At 50.9% G+C, this 17,208-nt stretch overlaps 1 protein-coding gene across 4 annotated transcripts in view; it reads left to right on the top strand.

The window, feature by feature from the left end:
- Positions 1–76: 76 nt before the first annotated feature.
- ACLY (ATP citrate lyase) overlaps positions 77–17,208 on the top strand; it is a 51,465-nt gene continuing 34,333 nt past the window's right edge. For 3 of the 4 annotated variants that reach the window (XM_054709105.1, XM_054709104.1, XM_054709102.1), the window contains exons 1-4: positions 8,619–8,740; positions 12,915–13,096; positions 14,793–14,915; positions 16,872–16,934. In XM_054709105.1, the coding sequence (XP_054565080.1) occupies positions 12,938–13,096; positions 14,793–14,915; positions 16,872–16,934 (345 nt within the window). In that variant the 5' untranslated portion in view covers positions 8,619–8,740; positions 12,915–12,937. Of the gene's footprint in view, positions 343–8,618; positions 8,741–12,914; positions 13,097–14,792; positions 14,916–16,871; positions 16,935–17,208 lie in introns of those variants that run through there. The other variant, XM_054709103.1, reaches the window with a different exon arrangement.

The raw sequence follows: 17,208 nt of genomic DNA, 5'->3' as shown, positions 1-17,208 counted from the left end.
CCCCCTGCGCCTGTGGGGCCTCAGGCCCGGGGAGCCGCGGCCGAGAGCGCCGCGCCCGGGGGCGGCTGCGCGCCTGGTGGAGGTGTGGCTGCCGCATGTCCGGGGCGTGCACGGCGGCCCGGCTCGCGTGATCACGGTGGCACGCTCCACCGGTTCTCTCCGCAGTTGAATCGTGTCCAGAATTTGCAGCCAGAAAACTGGGGAGCGGATTGCGGCGGAATTCTAAATGGGGATCGGCCAGGCTGTGTGCACCGGGCGTGCGCCGCCGGGGAAAGAGCTGGGAGTCGCGGTAGTCCTCGGGCACCGTCTTCATTCCCTTAGTGCGTGACCTGCGGCTGGCCGGTAAGGGCTCTGCACCTTCACTGTCCTGCTGCCCAATGAACGGGAGGGTAGGAAACCTTCCAGAGGTGAGGGTCTGCACGAGCCAACGTGGAAAATAGCGTTGGGTTCAACCTTCGGTTGAGCACATTTATTGAACCCCTGCTAGTGGCAGGCTTGGATCAGTGCCTTTCCTGAGATTCTCCCTCCACTCCCTCCCCCCCACCCCCAGCCCCAAAGTGGACTAGGTTCCAACAAACACCCTTGTCTTGACTATACATTATTTTGAAAGGTCAACTCCCAATGCCAAGGAGATTGTGACCTATCATCTATCCTTGCAGAAGTGAAGTCTCTGGCATACAGTTGCTTGGGGAAGGTGGTCAGTAAATAACCATTTCATTCATAACCTTAATATAAATTGCTCCTCCCACCCTAAGGGGATTGAGTGTTGTTTTAGGGCACCAGACATCCTGCTAAGCACAGCATAAGCCTATGGGGGAGGTACTGTTATTATTTGAGATAAGGAAACGGATAAAGAAGTTTGGAAGGGAGAGGGGAAGAGAGATACAAACACCAACGATGAGAAAGAACCATTGATCGGCTGCCTCCTGCACGCCCCCTACTGGGGGTCGAGCCCACAACCTGGGCATGTGCTCTTGACCGGAATCGAACCTGGGGACCTTTCAGTCCACAGGCCAACGCTCTATCCACTGAGCCAAACCAGCCAGGGCTGATAAAGAAGTTGATAACATGTCCAAGATAAGTGAACCAGCATGTGTCAGAGGAAGGACTCAACAACCCCAGGCACTCAGACTCCAGTTCTGAGGCGCTAACTACAGATTGTACAAAGGCAGGGATCTTGTGTTAACCTTGTATTTCCAGAATGCAACTGTCTGGCACATAGTAGAACCTAAATAAATAATTGTTAAAGTGCAACTATAGTAAAAAAAAAAAATCCTTAACTACACACACATATACACACAATGAGAACGTGTCAAACTTGGGAAATCTGAATAAGCTCAGTGGGTTGGGTCAGTGTCAACTTTCTGATTGTTATTGTACTAAAGTTTATCAAGGTGTTAACTTTGGGGGAACCAGGTAAAGGGTGGATGGGATCTCTTTGCATTATTTCTTTCAACTGCATATGAATTTACAATTATCTCGAAATAAAAGGTTCAATTCAAAGAAGAATGACTTTAATACCAAGATAATAAAAAATAACTTCGTTCCTCCCCTGGAAGAGTTCTGTCTAATTAGGGAGAGAGCCGAAACAGGTTTGGCTCAGTGGATAGAGCATGGGCCTGCGGACTGAAAGGTCATGTACTTTGGTTTCGGGCACAATCCAGTGGGGGGTGTGCAGGAGGCAGCTGATCGATAGTTCTCTCTCATCGATGTTTCTAACTCTCTATTCCTCTCCCTTCCTCTCTGTAAAAAATCAATAGAATATATTTAAAAAAATAATTAGGGAGAGAGATGCATAGACAATAATGACTATTATTTATATCCCAACGTGATATTAAATTATTCAACGTTCTGTGCGCCTGTGAGAGAGATGAGGACAGGGTGGTGGGAAGCCCAGCTGAGTGAATGATTCCTTTAGGGTTTGGTATGGGTCAGAGACAGCTTCATAGGGGATTTAGATGAAAATGCCAGCATAACCGAGTTGAAGGTGAGTAGGATGGCACCAGGGACACCTAAGCAGAGAAGGAAGTGAGAAAAGCCCAGATTTAAGTTCACAAGGTGTGTAAGGAGCAGCAACCCTGTGCACTGGAGTGAAAATCACCCTGTTTGCCTGAGGCAGTTTGGCTCAGTGGATTGAGTGTTGGCCTGTGGACTGAAGGGTCCTGGGTTCGATTCCAGTCAAGGGCGTGTTTCTCGGTTGCAGGCTCAATCCAACCCCTGGCCCTAGTCAGGCTCCTGTGGGAGGCAACCAATCGATGTGTCTCTCTCACATAGATGTTTCTCTCTGTGTCTCTACCCTTCCCTTCCACTCTATTAAAAAAAAAAAAAAGAAAGAAAATTAAAAAAAAAACACCCTCCTGTTCTAGGTTGTTAAGATGGGCACATGTATGAGTTAAACACACTGCTGAAGTCATCAGCAGCTATTTGGAGAAAAACTCCTGCAAAAAGGAAATCTATAGATTCAACGCAATCCCAATCAAAATCCCAGCAGACATGTAAAATTACATTTTTAGTAATTGACAAGCTGATTCTAAAATTTATGTGGAAATGCAAAAGACCTAGAATAGCCAAAGCAATTTTGAGAAAGGACCAAGAGAGCTTACACTCTTTGCTTTCAAGATTTATTCTAGTCTGGTCTGTAAGGCTCAGTGGTTGAGTGTCGACCTGTGAACCATGGAGGTCACGGTTTGATTCCCTGTCAGGGTACATGCCTGGGTTTTGGGCTCAATCCCCAGTAGGAGGGTGTGCAGGAGGCAGCTGATCAACTATTCTCTTTTATCATTGATGTTTCTATCTCTCACTCCCTCTCCCTTACCCCTCCCAAATCACAACCCCATCCCCTGTACCTCCCCAGGTAACCACCACCCTCTGGATTACCACCCTGGTCTGAGACCCCATCATCTCTCCCTTGAATTACTACGATATCCTTCTAACTATGTCTCTTCGTTCCACCCCCACCCCCTTCCTTCCCAACAGAGCAGTCAGAAGATTCCTTTTGAAATGCCAGTCAGATCTGTTCAAAACCTTGCAGTGGTCCATTTCGCTCAGAATAAGAGCTGCTCTCTCCATCATTGGCGCTCCAGCCATCCGGCCTCCGTATTGTTCCTCGAAGAGAAAAACAGCAGGCTTGCTCCTTTTTAGGGCCTTTGCCCTGGGTGTTCTCTTAGCCCAAAGTGGCCCGTAATGGGCCTGGAATGCTCCCTCCCCGCCACCTAACTGACTCTCTCCCTTCCTTCTTGAATTGCTCAAATCTCTCCTTTGCAATGAGGCTGACCCCACCGACCACTCTCTTTAATATAGCAACCCACTTGCCCTCCACCTCGATCTGGGAATTCCTAATGCCCTACTCTTTTGTTTTCTTTTTTCCATAACACCACTCTCTAATACACTAAATAACGTCTCTCCTTATTTTATGGATTGTTTATTACTGTTTCCCATGATAAAATGTAAGCTATACAAGGGTAAGAATGCTTGCTTATTTCATTCACCATTGTTGCTCCCGTGCCCAGAATAGTACCCGGCACATTGCAGGAACTCAGTAAGTATGTATTTGAATGAATGAACCACTGTCCAGTTCTTTGTGATAATCACTTCCTTGCTTTTCTTGTAGTTTTAAAAACACAATTTAGGTTTGCTTGTTTTAATTACGTAAATGGAATCGTACTACATTCGTTCTTTTATGGTCTACTTTCTTTTAGTCAACATCATGTTTTTGAGGTTAATTTATGTTTTGTGTGTAGCTGCAAGTCATTCCTTTTCCTACGTCGGTGGTGTTTTTCATTTTGTCAGTATACCACAAGCCATCTACTCAACTGTTGAAGGACATCTGGGCTCCACCCAGTTTTTGGATAATTGCACATGTGTCTCCGGGCACATGTGTATATGAGATGCTCCGGGGTACATACCTAAGAGTGGAGCTGCCGGGTCTTAGTGTATGTGACTCTTCAATTTTACTAGTTAATTCCCATTGGTTTCCAAAGAGGTTGTATCAATTTGCCCTCCCATCTACATTAAGGTCATCTGTTTGGGCCTCAATTTCCCCTACTTTTTTTTTTTTGTAAGAGAATTGGACTAGGGGATTTCTTTTTTTTTTTTTGACTTTTTTTTTTAAATTTCTTTATTAATTAAGGTGTCACATATTTGTCCTCATCCCCCCATTCCCATCCCACACCCCTCCCCACGGATGCCCCAACCCCCCCTTGAACTTAACCGTTGGATAGGCTCATATGCATTATGCATGCACACAAGTCCTTTGGTTGATCTCTCCCCCCTCCCCCCAACCTCCCCTATCCTCCCTCTGAGGCCCGATAGTCCGATTGATGCCTCCTTGTTTCTGGTTCTGTTCTTGTTCATCAGTCTATGTTGTTCATCATTTCCCCTAGATGAGCGAGATCATGTGTCACTAGAGATATACTTATAAGAACTGAATGTGAGACGAGCAACAATAGTTATGCTGACAGGCAAATGAATCAGTCTGTAGTGAGTTTCTTTCTGGACCAACAGTTCTTTAGAGACCCAATTTCAATGTCCACCAGTTCCTTATGTGTACATGTCAGCACTGACCCCTCAGCTCTGGATGGTGGACAAATGGTGGTGACGGAGGTCCAACTCCCTCTGGTTTGGTCTCGGCCGGACCCAGGGGCACAGCTTCACCCGGACTCAGGGGCACGTGGCCTCACCCAGACCCAGGGGCGCGTGGCCTCTCCCAGACCCAGGGGCGCGTGGCCTCACCCAGACCCAGGGGCGCGTGGCCTCTCCCAGACCCAGGGGCGCGTTGGACTAGGGGATTTCTGCAGTCTCTTTTGGGTCTGACGTTCTATAAATCTGCCACCATAGGGCCCTGAATAAGCAGCACTTGGGGCCGTGCATGCCTGAGGCAGCACCTACATTGTAAGGGAGAGAGGTGAGCGCAACCCATGCTTGGGGTGAGGCCTCTAAACATCCTCGGTGAGGCACAGTCCTAAAACCTTCAGACTGGTGTTGGGGTAGAGACTTTGGTCCTGATGGAGGCTGGCAATGCTTTTCTGTACACCATGACCTCTGCTTCTGCCTGACCTTGAGGGACTTCCCAGACATGGAACATGGCTAAGAGAGACGAGAGGCAAAAATAATAAACTCACTCAGAGATAAGGTTAAACCTGCCTAGTAAAAGTTCAGGGTCAGTGATCCTATTGTGAGAGGATTTGTGCAAGTTCTGTCTCACAACAGGAAGTGGTAAATGGCCTTCCTAGGAAAAGACTTCCTAAAAGAGGGGCAATGTCCCGGCAATACACCTGGTGGGGAGGAGACAGCAGCCATTTTTAAGACAGGGTGAGTGCAGAGTTGGGATGACTCTGGGACGAGGCTGGCCAGGAGCTGGCTGGTCTGGCTGGAAAATATTTCCTGCTCACGGTTGCTGGCTCTGGCTGAACCTCCTGGGGAGCCTCCCCAGGACACCTGGGCCTTTGGCTCCAAAGGAAGGTTGGTCAGTGTTGGGCAAAAAGTGAGTGGGAACCCAGTGGCTTTTCACAGGTGGGTCATGATGAGTCTCTGATGTAAGCCCCTCTCTCTAGTCCTCACAAGGAGAGAGGTGGGTTTAGAACTGCACACTCAGGTAGGCCCTGCTCCCCCTACTCTTCCCCTATATATTATAGCTTTCATTTACATGTTCATTTCAGTGTTTATTCAGTCATGCATACAGTGATTGCCTAACATGTGCCAAATCCTATGCTATGCACCGGGGATGCCAAAATGAACAAGGCATACATTCCTGGCTCATGAGGTGTTCCTCGTCCAGTGGAGAGACCCACTGGATGTGATTTTCTTTCCCTCCTCACCTGCAGCAGTTTTAGTGGACGGGGCAAGGGACCTGGCGGCAAAATGGCGTTGTTGTGAGGAGTATGTGCTAGCATCCATGCCTTTCACACAGGAGGTGCTCAATGAATATCAGCTAAAATGGATTAAAATCTAAGAGGGAATCATTAGGCAGGCGAAGGCTTCTGAAACTGAGACAGAATGCCCACAGCTTGGGCACAGAGATTGTGCCTGTATTGTGTGTCCAGTGACATGAAACTGTCCTCCAGCCTGTTTAGGAAGATTCAAATAGGAAAAGCAAAAGAGTTTAGAGGTGGTTAAAAAAGAATTTTTTAAATAATATTTTTATTGATTTTTTTTTTTTAGAGAGGTAGGGAGAGAAACATTGATCATGCCCCCTGCTGGGGATTGATCCCACAACTCAGGTATGTCCTTTGACGGGAAATCGAACTAGCAACCTTTATATATATATATATATATATATATATATATATATATATACTTTATTGATTTTTTACAGAGAGGAAGGGAAAGGGATAGAGAGAAACATCGATCAGCTGCCTCCTGCACACCTCCTACTGGAGATGTGCCCACAACTAAGGTACATGCCCTTGACCGGAATCGAACCTGGGACCTTTCAGTCCGCAGGCCGACGCTCTGTCCACTGAGCCAAATCGGCTAGGGCCGAACCAGCAACCTCTTGGTACATGGGTCAACACTCAACCACTGAGCTACACTGGCCAGGCGAATTTAGAGCTTTTGAGAAGATGAGGCCATATTGATTAATTTGGGGTACAGGAGTCTCTGTGGGGAAATGGTGGAGTAATGAGAGAGTCTTTTCTGGGGCGGTCAGGGGTGAGGGGTGAGGGGCAGAAGCCTTGAATGGGACCACTGAGAAAACTGAAAAACTTCAGTGATTGATTCATGGACTCTGGCCAACACTGCTCCTCCCTCACTCTCTGGACAGTTACGTTCTCCTCACCCCTGTCCAGGACTAGTCACATTTGGACCCAGCAACACCTAGAGGGGGAACTTAATCACTCAGCCAACATTTATTGAGCGTTTACTAGGTCCCAGGCCCTATTCAAAGTGCTGAAGACACAGCCGTGAAGAAAACAAAAATCCTTATCTTCATGGCCATATGCAAGTATAGTTGAAGGAATAAGTTGTTGGAAATGAAATAGTTGGGGCAAAGGGCATGCGCATTTAAAATTTTATCAATATGGCCAAGTTGGTATACAAAGGGTTTATTATAGTTTATTTTCCGCCTGGATGCCTGTTTCTGGACCAGTCTGTCTTTCTAACCAGAGGGATAACTCCTGCACAGGTGATCCGTCCTGACTGCAATCTCTCCATTAGCTCACCAAGACCCCGGAGTTGCTGTCCCCCAAGGCCAGAAATGGGACACCTTCATAGATGTTTTCTTTACCTACAGAGAGGTAATCCTTCTCTGAGATTTGTGCTGTTTGGGAAGATTCCTGGTAGGCGTGGAGCTCAACCCATGCAGGGGTGAGAGAGACTGTAGGGCCAAGAAAGAGAGGAGGTGAGGAGTTATTTCAAAAGGAAGGGACCAGAAAGTGATGTCATCAGGGGTCACTTATTTCAGGCATGGGCAGCAAATTTAGCTTCCCCACTCCTGGCTACCACTGGATTTGGGGGGAGGAGGGCATAGCACAGTTTTTGTCATAAGAATGTCACAACATTGCTACAGTGTGAGTGTTACCCAGGTGCTTGGCAGGGGCACAGGCATACTGACTCTCTGTACATTGGCCTGACCCCTTAACCTCAGCTGCTCAGCCCATGATTCTCCACCCTGAAGTTAAACAGCTGTTAGGGTCAGGGAGCAGCTGGAAAGACCTACAAGACTGGGGTAATGTTTACTGCTCCAGAATGTCGGAGCAGTAAATATTATGTCCTGGGTTCTAAGACTGTCTGATTTCAAATATTCTCCCCAACAATCTCACCAGTACCTATCATATCGGGTGTCCCGGTTTTTTGGTTCGGAAAATATAGTCTGTTTCACAGATAATGGAGAATAGTGAGGGAGCAGTTCATTCATTCCAGTCTCTATGCGTGGGCTGGGAGGAGGAGCAGGAGAGTGGCAGAGATGGCCCCAGCTCTGCACTTGAAACTTCCATGAAACCGTGGTTTGGTGAGCAGGCGAGTGCGATGTATGGCACCCTTCTAGCCTCACTTGCTCACCCTGTCCCCCGCCCGATCCCATACTGGGAAGTCTGGTAAATTAGCTTCGTCTCTCAGTCTCGCCCCAACGACTCAGCCTAGAGGGTCCGCGTGCATGTGGGAAAGCAGTTTGCCACGGCTTTTTAAAAAGCGGGGTTAAGCAACTGGGTTCGGTGTGGCCCATTTCAGGCAGCTGGGATGCGGACGTCAGTTTTTCCCATGGGGAGACAGGAAGGAGACTCCAGGTCCTCAAAGCAGCGCTACAGCCAGTTCGCCCAACAAACAACACCCTTTCCCTCCCCACTCCACTCCCCCGTCGGAGTGGCGGCCGGCCCAGCCCCTAGCGATCAGGCCACGGCCCCCGGCCCGGTACATTCTCCTCCCGGCGTAGCTCGGCCCATCTCCCCACCCGAGACTCCGCCCCGGATCCCTCCCCGGCCCAGCAGGCTCCGGAGAGGCGGCGCCCGCGGTTGTATGGGAAGGATACGCTGGCGGGACTACAAGTCCCAGCAGCCCCATGGGACCCGCCCACTGGGCGGAGCTATACAGGGCAGCGAATTGGGAGGAGCCCTGGCGCTCAGGCTAGGGAACGCCTGTAACCAATCGCCGGGCGGCTCGCGACGTGTGCTGATAGGGGCGGGGAGAAGCCCTCCGGGGCCAGGACAAAAGCCGGATCCCTAGCGGCTGCGGGAGGCTGGCGCGCTCCGGAGAGTGGGCGTTGGGTCCCGGCCTGTGGAGGTAGCGCCCCGCACGGACTTTCGCAGAGGTGAGTGGCGGGCGGCTGCTTTCCCGGTAGGGCCCCCACCTGGCCCAGGAGCTTCCTGCTTCCCTCCCTCAACCCGGAACCGCCTCCACAGAGGCCGGCTTGGTGTTAACGCACCCTCCCTGCACCTCCTTGGAAGTTTTTTGGGGGGTTACCCTTTAGGTTAGACTTCGTCTGAGACCCCGGCCAGCAGCCACGTGCGGCTAACCCCCAACCCTCCCACCTTCCAGTTTCTGGGAGTTTGCACAGGCTTCCGCCGTCCTTGCTTCTCTTCCCGCTGTGAAATCGCACTTACTCCATGCTGGCGCCCCTCACCCCCTCCCGGGGCCAGTTATTGAGCTTCCTCAGGCTTTATCGGGCCACCCCTTGCCCCCATCCGGTCCCCCCACCGGATGCGGGGAACGGGAAGTAGAGAGAACGGTGACCTCTTGTCCCACTCCGGCCCCTCACAAGCCGGGCTCAGGCCCTTCCTCTTAGTTCCGTGGAGTCCACTGAGCCCCGCGCCGAAGTGGAGGGAGCCACCTGGGCGTGCCGCCGCGACGGGCCACGCGGGGTCGGGCTGCCCGAGGCCTGGCCTCGCGGCGAGGACCCGGCCATAGAGTGGCGGTGCAGGAAGGACCCTCCTCGCTTCGGAGGTGCCGTCGGGCCAAGCCTCTAAGCGACAGATGGCCGGGGTGCCCGTCTCCCTCCCCACCCTTGGCGCTGACGCCAAGGTTGGCCGAAGCCAGGTCCTCAAGGGGCCGGAGGATGCCGCCGCCGCCGCCGCCCTCCTGTCGGGCCTGGCCGAGGGCCAGTCCCCCGCGCCTGCTGCCCTCTCCAGCCTTGGCAGATACTGTGTGCAGTTCCAAGGAGTTATGCGTGCCGTAGGTGGTCCTCCGCCGTCTGCCCGGGAAGAGGGTTTTGGAGAGGATGGTGGGGAGCAGTGCTTAGCACAGTAACTTTGCTCTTGTGTTTCAGCCAGGTCAGTTCCTTGGATTTCTGAAATGTTGGGTGAGGGACAGCTAGCTGGTAGACCCCAGCTGCCCAGACGAGTAATTGTCACCTCTTACAGAGCTTCTTAACTTAGGAGACTTGGATAGGAAGATTCCCTCAGACACCTGGCAGCTGGTGTCTCCACCCCCATGATGACACTAGGTAGGGGGCACGCACAGAACTGCCCTCAAAAAACCCCAACCTTAGGGCTGCTAACCTTAAAATGAGTACTTTTTATCTTTCCCGGAGAGAGACACTAAGTAGCATCCCGAGTGCTTCTGCTCCACTGGCTGTGTCCCAGCTGTACATTCCTGGGGAACAGGCTCCTTTCATTCAGCCTTCCCTGTGGGCTGCTTCTGCCTTTGGTGGCTGCTGGAGATGAACGCAACCCTGGGTCACATACATACCCTGTCTGCAGAAAAGACGCCATTCAGCTCATTAGGTCCCTCCCGTGGAGAGAGAGAGAGAGAGAGAGAGAGAGAGAGAGAATGTGTAGTGTGTGTGTGTGTGTGTGTGTGTGTGTGTGTGTGTGTGTGTGTGTGTGTAATGTGTTTTAGGTTCCCAAATGGTTTACCCACTTAACTGTTACTAGGTAACAGTTTCTCAGGCCTCACAGTAGACCCCTGAGGTCTTAGCTCTGCCCTGAAACCATCTATCACCAGTTTGACAGCACATTCAGACTAAGATTTTGTGGGGGTGCTCCTCAGACCCAGATTGGTATCCACTTTAAGTCTCATCGTCACTAGAGCAAATGTTGGCTGAAGGTCTGGGGCCATCGGATGGTAGTCACAGGTGATAGTCACAGGGAGTGCCTGGAAATGCTATGCATAATTGGGTATGTGCACATTTTTTTTTTTTTTTTGGACTTTCTGATGCTCAAATGAGTTTGAGATTTCAAATAGGTTAAGAGCCGCTGCCCTAGAGAGACTTCAGGACCCGTTGAATGATTAAACCTGTGACTTATCTCCACCCAGTCCACTCCCTGGGTTTGTGAGCCTTGGTGCATATGCAGAGGCCATTCTTTTCCTGCTCTTATTCTCTTTATTGTCCTTGAGAGGGCTTGCCCCATCTAAGCCAGGCTGCTCTGGTGGCAAATCTTTTCTGTTTTCTATCCTGCATCCTCCCCCTCTAGTGTCTTCTCCCATCTTCTTCTGAGGACTTTATGGGGATGAGCTCTTGGATCTGAGATTTGATCTGGTGCTCAAGAAAATAATGATTTTTTTCTTAAAATTCAGCTACAGAAGTCCCTTTTCTCACCCTGTCCTTTCCAAAGTTGGGTCTCTGTCTGTTTTGGCAGGTGCCAAGTTTGGGGGAGTGTTGTTCTGGGAGTGTCTGTCAGACTTCTCTCTGTTGGAGAGGCTTAGCTGCCGGGCTTCCTCCTGGATTTTCTGATCACTTGCGCCTAATGTGTCTGAACTGCTGAGGGTGGTGGAAGCTGCCCTCTCCTTTCTCTGCTTGACCTGCCCTGGGCTGCACTCTGTTTGGGAGGAGAGTGGGGGCCGGTGTACCCATCTGATTTCAGGACCAGTTTTTCTGGTCTGAGTCAAGAAGGTTGGGAAATGGAGCTGGAGTGGGTGGGGGTGGAGGACTGTGGGGCAGTGGGGCTGACTGAGGCATCCCCTTCTGAAACTCATGTTGCGATGGAGCTGGAAGTCATTTCAGGGGGAGGCCAGAAAAGGGAATGTCTTGTTTGAGCCCCTTCCCTGCTCTCCCACTCTGGGCCAGACACCACACTGAATGCGCCTATTGTGCCCAGCCCTGGACCAGCTGGGAGGCTGAGGGAACCAGCCAAGCCAGGATTAGAACCTGAAGCTCCGGCCTGGCCATTGGGAGGGAGGTGCAGAGTGGCCCCTGGTACACTGGCCTTCCCTGAGCTGGGAATGTGTGTTTAAACCAGCCAACTCCCTAACTCTGCCCTCCTTTATTTGCACTTGCCTTTCTCCTCCAGCAAATCCAGCAACTTCAGTTCTGGATCTTTGTGGGCGAGACAGGAGTGTCTTTTCATGATATGGCAAGCTCTTAGCATGATGACTTGGGTTCCTTTCTCTCCCCTGTCCCTCTCCTCAACTCGCTCTTGTCACTACCCATGGGAGAGAATGGGTGTATCAGAGCAAAGTGGTGGGGAGGGGAATGAAACTGTCACACAGACCCTTTTTTGAGGTGAAGAGCGGACATAGTCTGTTCCTTTTAGAAATGGTCTTTTTTTCTTGAGCTGAAGTGTGGGGTTTTCTGGGGACCAGGAGTAAAAGGGTTTGGGTCCCCTACTAATAGTTAGGCTTCTTGGACAAGTTATCTTAACTCCTCTGAGCTTCTGTTCCTCACCTAAGAAACAGGGTTATGAATCTCAGTTCAACTCACAGGGCTCACATAAGGTGAGTTTCTATGTACATGTGACTAAGGATGATTTCTGCCTCCTCCCCCAGCCCTGGCTCAGTTAGAAGTGACCAGTTCAGGGTGGTCCCCGGGGAGGCTCTGTTTTGCTCTAAGTTAGCAGCTGGGTGACTCAGTGGACCGGGTGGGTTGCACTGAAGGTCATAGTTCCCCGCCCTGTGTCTGCTCTGAACTCAGGAGTGGGAGTGTGGTGCCCTGGGAGAAATGAGCTTTGAGATTACTCTTCTTTGTTTCTCAGGGGGCTTGTTCTTGTCCAAGGCTAAGTAAACTTATTGACCGGACCTTCAGCTTGCAGGTGTGTGTGTGTGTGTGTGTGTGTGTGTGTGTGTGTGAAACTGGGTGTGGGGGAGACAAAACCTGTAGGGGGAGTCAGACCAGCATTGCACAAGCTGGCTGCTCTCCCCACAGGTCACAGAACCAAAGGGTGTGTTTCAGTGTGTGTGTGCCCACCTTGGGTGGGACCAGCACGGAGGTTTGGGTCTTACCACTGATAATGCTGTTCTCCCCATCCATCTGCCTTGGTTGTAGGATGAATGTTGGCATGAGTGAGCTGGTTTGCCTAGAGGGAGTAGAGATAGGATTGAGGCCAAGGGTCAGAGAGGAAAGGCCAGCTTTATATTTCTTACCATCTTCCCTCCCCCACCATTTCCTGATCCTCCTCTGCTGTTTGGGAACCCACCCCTCTTGCTGGGCAGCCCTTTTCTCCCTCTGGAGAAGGGCTGAGATCTGGTTGTGTTGTCTGGGGGCAGCTGGGTGTGCGACTGCCTTGCTGCAGAAGATAGTGCTTCCATTTTCTGCCCCTTCTGACCAACAGGTAGAGCAGGTCCCTCTGCAGCCATGTCGGCCAAGGCGATTTCAGAGCAGACGGGCAAAGAACTCCTTTACAAGTACATCTGCACCACCTCGGCTATCCAGAACAGGTTCAAGTATGCCCGGGTCACCCCTGACACAGATTGGGCCCGCCTGCTGCAAGACCATCCCTGGCTGCTCAGCCAGGTGAGTTTGTCCCCATCGGACCCTTCATCCAGGCCGAGTTCAAGAGAAAGCAGCCAGTGTGTTGGAGATATCCAAGTGGGTCATGAGATGGCAGACTGCCTGCATCAGTGGGCAGCATGCAGTGGGCTGAGCAGGGTTTTTGTTCAAAAAGTAATGGAAAAAATATCACCCGTGGACCTTTTTTCCATTAGTTTTTAGAGAGAGTGGAAGGGAGGAGGGGACAGAGAGAAACAAAGACAGACGTTGATGTGAGAGAGACACATCAGTTGATGGCCTCCCGCACACACCCCAACCGGGGCCAGGGATCGAACCTGCAACCCAGGTACATGCCCTTGACCGGGAATCCAACCCATGACCCTTTGGTACTCGGTTCGACGCTCTAACGGCTGAGCACACCTTCCAGGGCTGAGCAAGGTTTTGTGTTCAGCTCCCTGCATGTTAAGGTACGCTGGCATGGCATACAGAGCATGGGCTTGGAACTGGACAAATGAGTCCAAATGTCAGCCCTCTGTTTATTAACCATGTGGCCTGGAGCAAACCATTTACCTTTCTGAGTTTCATGAGCATAACCCTCACCCTGTGAGCTGAAAGACTAGCAGTAAGATCTGGAAAACCTTTAGTGTGCTGCCTGTCACTTGGTAGATGCTCAGTGAAAAGTAGGTATGCGTGTTGTCGTCCCCGCCTGCTCCACCCCCCACCCCCACACACACTCCCCAGTGGAGCATATCATGAATGGCAGGGCCATGAGGAAGTGTGACATTGTACTTTGTGAAGAATGGCTAATGGCCTTGGGTGGGGGGCAGCTTAGCATAGAGGCTCTTCTTTAGATCCCTGTAGGGCACTGTTGGGAAGCTTAGACTTTGGCAGGGCCCAGAGAGCAGCACTAGGACCAATGGTGGGGGTTTCAGGAATGCACATGTCTTCCCACTGGGAGGCAGCCCAACCGCAAAGGGAGCTGCCTTTGGAGGTAGTGAGTTTCCTGGCACTGGGGTGTATGAGCAGTGTCTGGGGGCTCCTTATTGGCCTTGTAGACAGGGATGGAGTTGACCAGATGACCTCTCAGGTCCTTTGTCACCCCAAAGTTCTATCACTCTGTTCTTCCTTTTGGAACACTGGCTGGCCCATGCTCTGAGTGTGGGGGAGATAAAAGCTGGAGGTTAAACCTAAAGCTTATGGTTTATTGAAGCTAAGATACCACATAGGGGGAGGGGAGGGACTCATTTATTTAGCAGGTATTTGATGAGCACCTACTCTATGCCAGGCCCTATCCTGGGCAGGGGTAGTTCTAGATTCCTGGTTGTCAAGAAAGATGTAGGCTGTGGGACAGGTGAGGGAAGCGTCCAGGAGTTGACCCTAAAAGAGGGGTGGGATTGGTTTGGGGAGCAGGGTGGATTGTGCTTTGTGTTGTATCCCCAAACTGTCACCTCTTCTTTTTTTTAAAAAAATGCATTTTTATTGATTTCAGAGAGGGAGAGAAACATCAATGATGAGAGAGAATCATTGATTGTCTGCCTCCTGCACGCTCCCTACTGGGGATCGAGCCCGCAACCCGGGCATGTGTCCTTGACCCAAATTGAACTCAGGACCCTTGACTTGGAAGACTGGCGCTTTATCCACTGAGCCAAACCGACTAGGGCTGTCACTTCTACTCTACCTTCTCTTTCCTTGCTCTGACTACAAACTCCTCTCATTCCAGAGCTTGGTGGTCAAGCCAGACCAGCTGATCAAACGGCGTGGCAAGCTGGGCCTAGTTGGGGTCAACCTCACTCTGGATGGGGTCAAGTCCTGGCTGAAGCCACGGCTGGGACACGAAGCCGCAGTGAGTCTGGGTATAGGGTTGGGGTGGCCGTGCTGTGGTTGCAGAAGCTAACATGGTCACTCTAGATTAGTAACTGTATAGGTCACCCCCACACTGGTAAAATTGCAGCTAGGGGAAGGCAGAGGCCTGTGGAGCTGACTTAGTCAGCAGGGCCAGTCTTGGTGCTCTTTCCCAGCTCCCTATCAGGGAATGGCCAGATGTGCTGCAAAAGTGACCCCAGTACAATTCGAGAGCCACGTGGAAGTGGTCTTCGTTTATATTGGCAATCTGAGATGGGACTCTGAGGCCCATTCTGGGAATTCCTTTCTTTTCAATTTCCAGAAAGGTCATGGTAGCTTGTCATGGCATGGAAATCCTAAGAGGGTGGGTAAAAAAGTTGAAGAAGAGAGATGCAGAATCATTTAAGCAGAGGTATGACTTGGCCAAGAATCTAGAACACGACAGTTAATAGTACTGATGAGTAAATTAAATTCTTGGCTTCTCCTGGCTTGGTGTTTAATCTCAACTCTGTAGATGAGAGAGCTAAAGTGAAATATGATTTGGGAAGGTTAAAAGATGCTCAGAAATAAAATTGCATTTCTTCTCACTCCCAAAGGGAGCTGGAGAATTGAGGGGAGGATGTGCTGAGGCTTGGCTTAGCCTGGGGAGATTGTGCCATCCACACCTGGCTTTGTCCCCTCTGGGGTGACTGTGGACTGGGGATGACTTTTCTTCCGTGGCTCCTCGGAAATAGGATGAAGGTGGTGATCAGAGTCATCCTCTCTGATTGGGCTTCCTTAAATCAGCTCTTTGCCCTAATTTTGTTCTTGGCCCTATAGGTAAAGAGGGATCCTTGAAGTTGTACATGAGCAGGGGGTGAAGGATCTTGACCTTCGTGCTTCCAGGGAAAGGACAGCAGGATTGGGGGCTAAGCAGTGTCCCCAGGGAAGTCCTCATGCTCCCTTCTCAGCTGGCTGTGGAGGGCATGTCAGAACGTCTGGGCTGGCAGTGGCTTTGGCCCAGGAGCGGCTCATTACCACTGATGGATCACTGTCTGGTCTCTGACTCAGCGTGATGCATGGCAGGCGGGGGCTTCAGGAACTCTGGGATGAGGGATGTCTGCCTTGGCTGCCGCCAGGGATCCACTCAAACTGATTAGCTCTGCAGGCCTGTTGTCATCAGTGATGAAAGTCTGCGTGGAAAAGTTTTTCCCGTCAAGCTCTTGCCCTCCTCTTCTCCCACCCTCCCGCCCCCACCATGGTTCCCTGTGCCTGACTGGTCCTCGGGCTGGCTCCCCTGCCTGAGTTCTGAGATAGCCTTGATTTGTCTGAGCTCTAATTTGTATGATGGCAGGGAGGGAGGTGACTCCCCATCTCTGCTTTTGGGGGTGAGACAATGTTGCAGCTCATTTATCACCCTCCAGAGGAGGCAGAAAAAGAATGCACAAGGTCAGTACACGTCTAAGTGTGGCCGGCACCAGGGCAAGCAGAGGGAAGAGGGGATCTCATGAGGACTTCTTTAGCTAGGGCAGTGATTTTCAACCTTTCTCATCTCAGGGGCACAAACTAATTACTAAAATTCTGCGTCACACCAAAATATATGTATATTTTTTGCCGATCCCACAAAAAAAAAGGTATAATTTTGATTAATTCCCACTGGATGGCTATTGTGTTGGCTGTTGTCATTTTTCTATTTGACAGTCTAAGGGAAAAGAGGTCAGTGCCCCTGACTAAATAGCTAGTTATTACATGTCTTGAAATTTTTTGCAGCACAGTTGTTGAAAATCGCTAGGTTAGGGGTCTGTGGCCCAATTGCCCTGGTTTCTGGAAAAATCCTTGCTGATTGTTGTGGTGGTAGTGCTTGGGCTCCACCTCTGAGGGGAAGGTGGGGTGGAGGGAGCAGAGGGTGCTTCCTCCTTCTGCCCTCAGGAGGAAGACATGCCGTCCATCTAAGCTTTATCTCCCTTCATCTCTGTAGGTGGGCAAGGCCAGAGGCTTTCTCAAGAACTTCCTGATCGAACCCTTTGTTCCGCACAGTCAGGTATGTGTGAGGTGGCTCCAAGCTGGGTCTTCTCCCTCCTGGAGCCTTGAGTTTGTTGACCCTAAAATGATGAAAGGGGAAATGAAGCTGCTGGAGAAAAGTCAAAGGAACCAGAGTCTCGGAAGCTGCACTGAGGGCCTGCGGGGCCTACGGAGCAGGGAGTCCAGAGATGAAGGAAAGGGCTTAGTTTGCAGCCAGGAGCAATCAGGGCTGGTGATTTCCAGTGCTGAGATGAGAAAGACTTGAAGGGAGAACCCCCTTCCCCAGATCGGGT

The sequence above is a fragment of the Eptesicus fuscus genome, chromosome 20 (genome assembly GCF_027574615.1).
Source record: "Eptesicus fuscus isolate TK198812 chromosome 20, DD_ASM_mEF_20220401, whole genome shotgun sequence".
NCBI lineage: Eukaryota > Metazoa > Chordata > Mammalia > Chiroptera > Vespertilionidae > Eptesicus > Eptesicus fuscus.
This window is presented reverse-complemented; position numbering and strand designations above follow the sequence as displayed.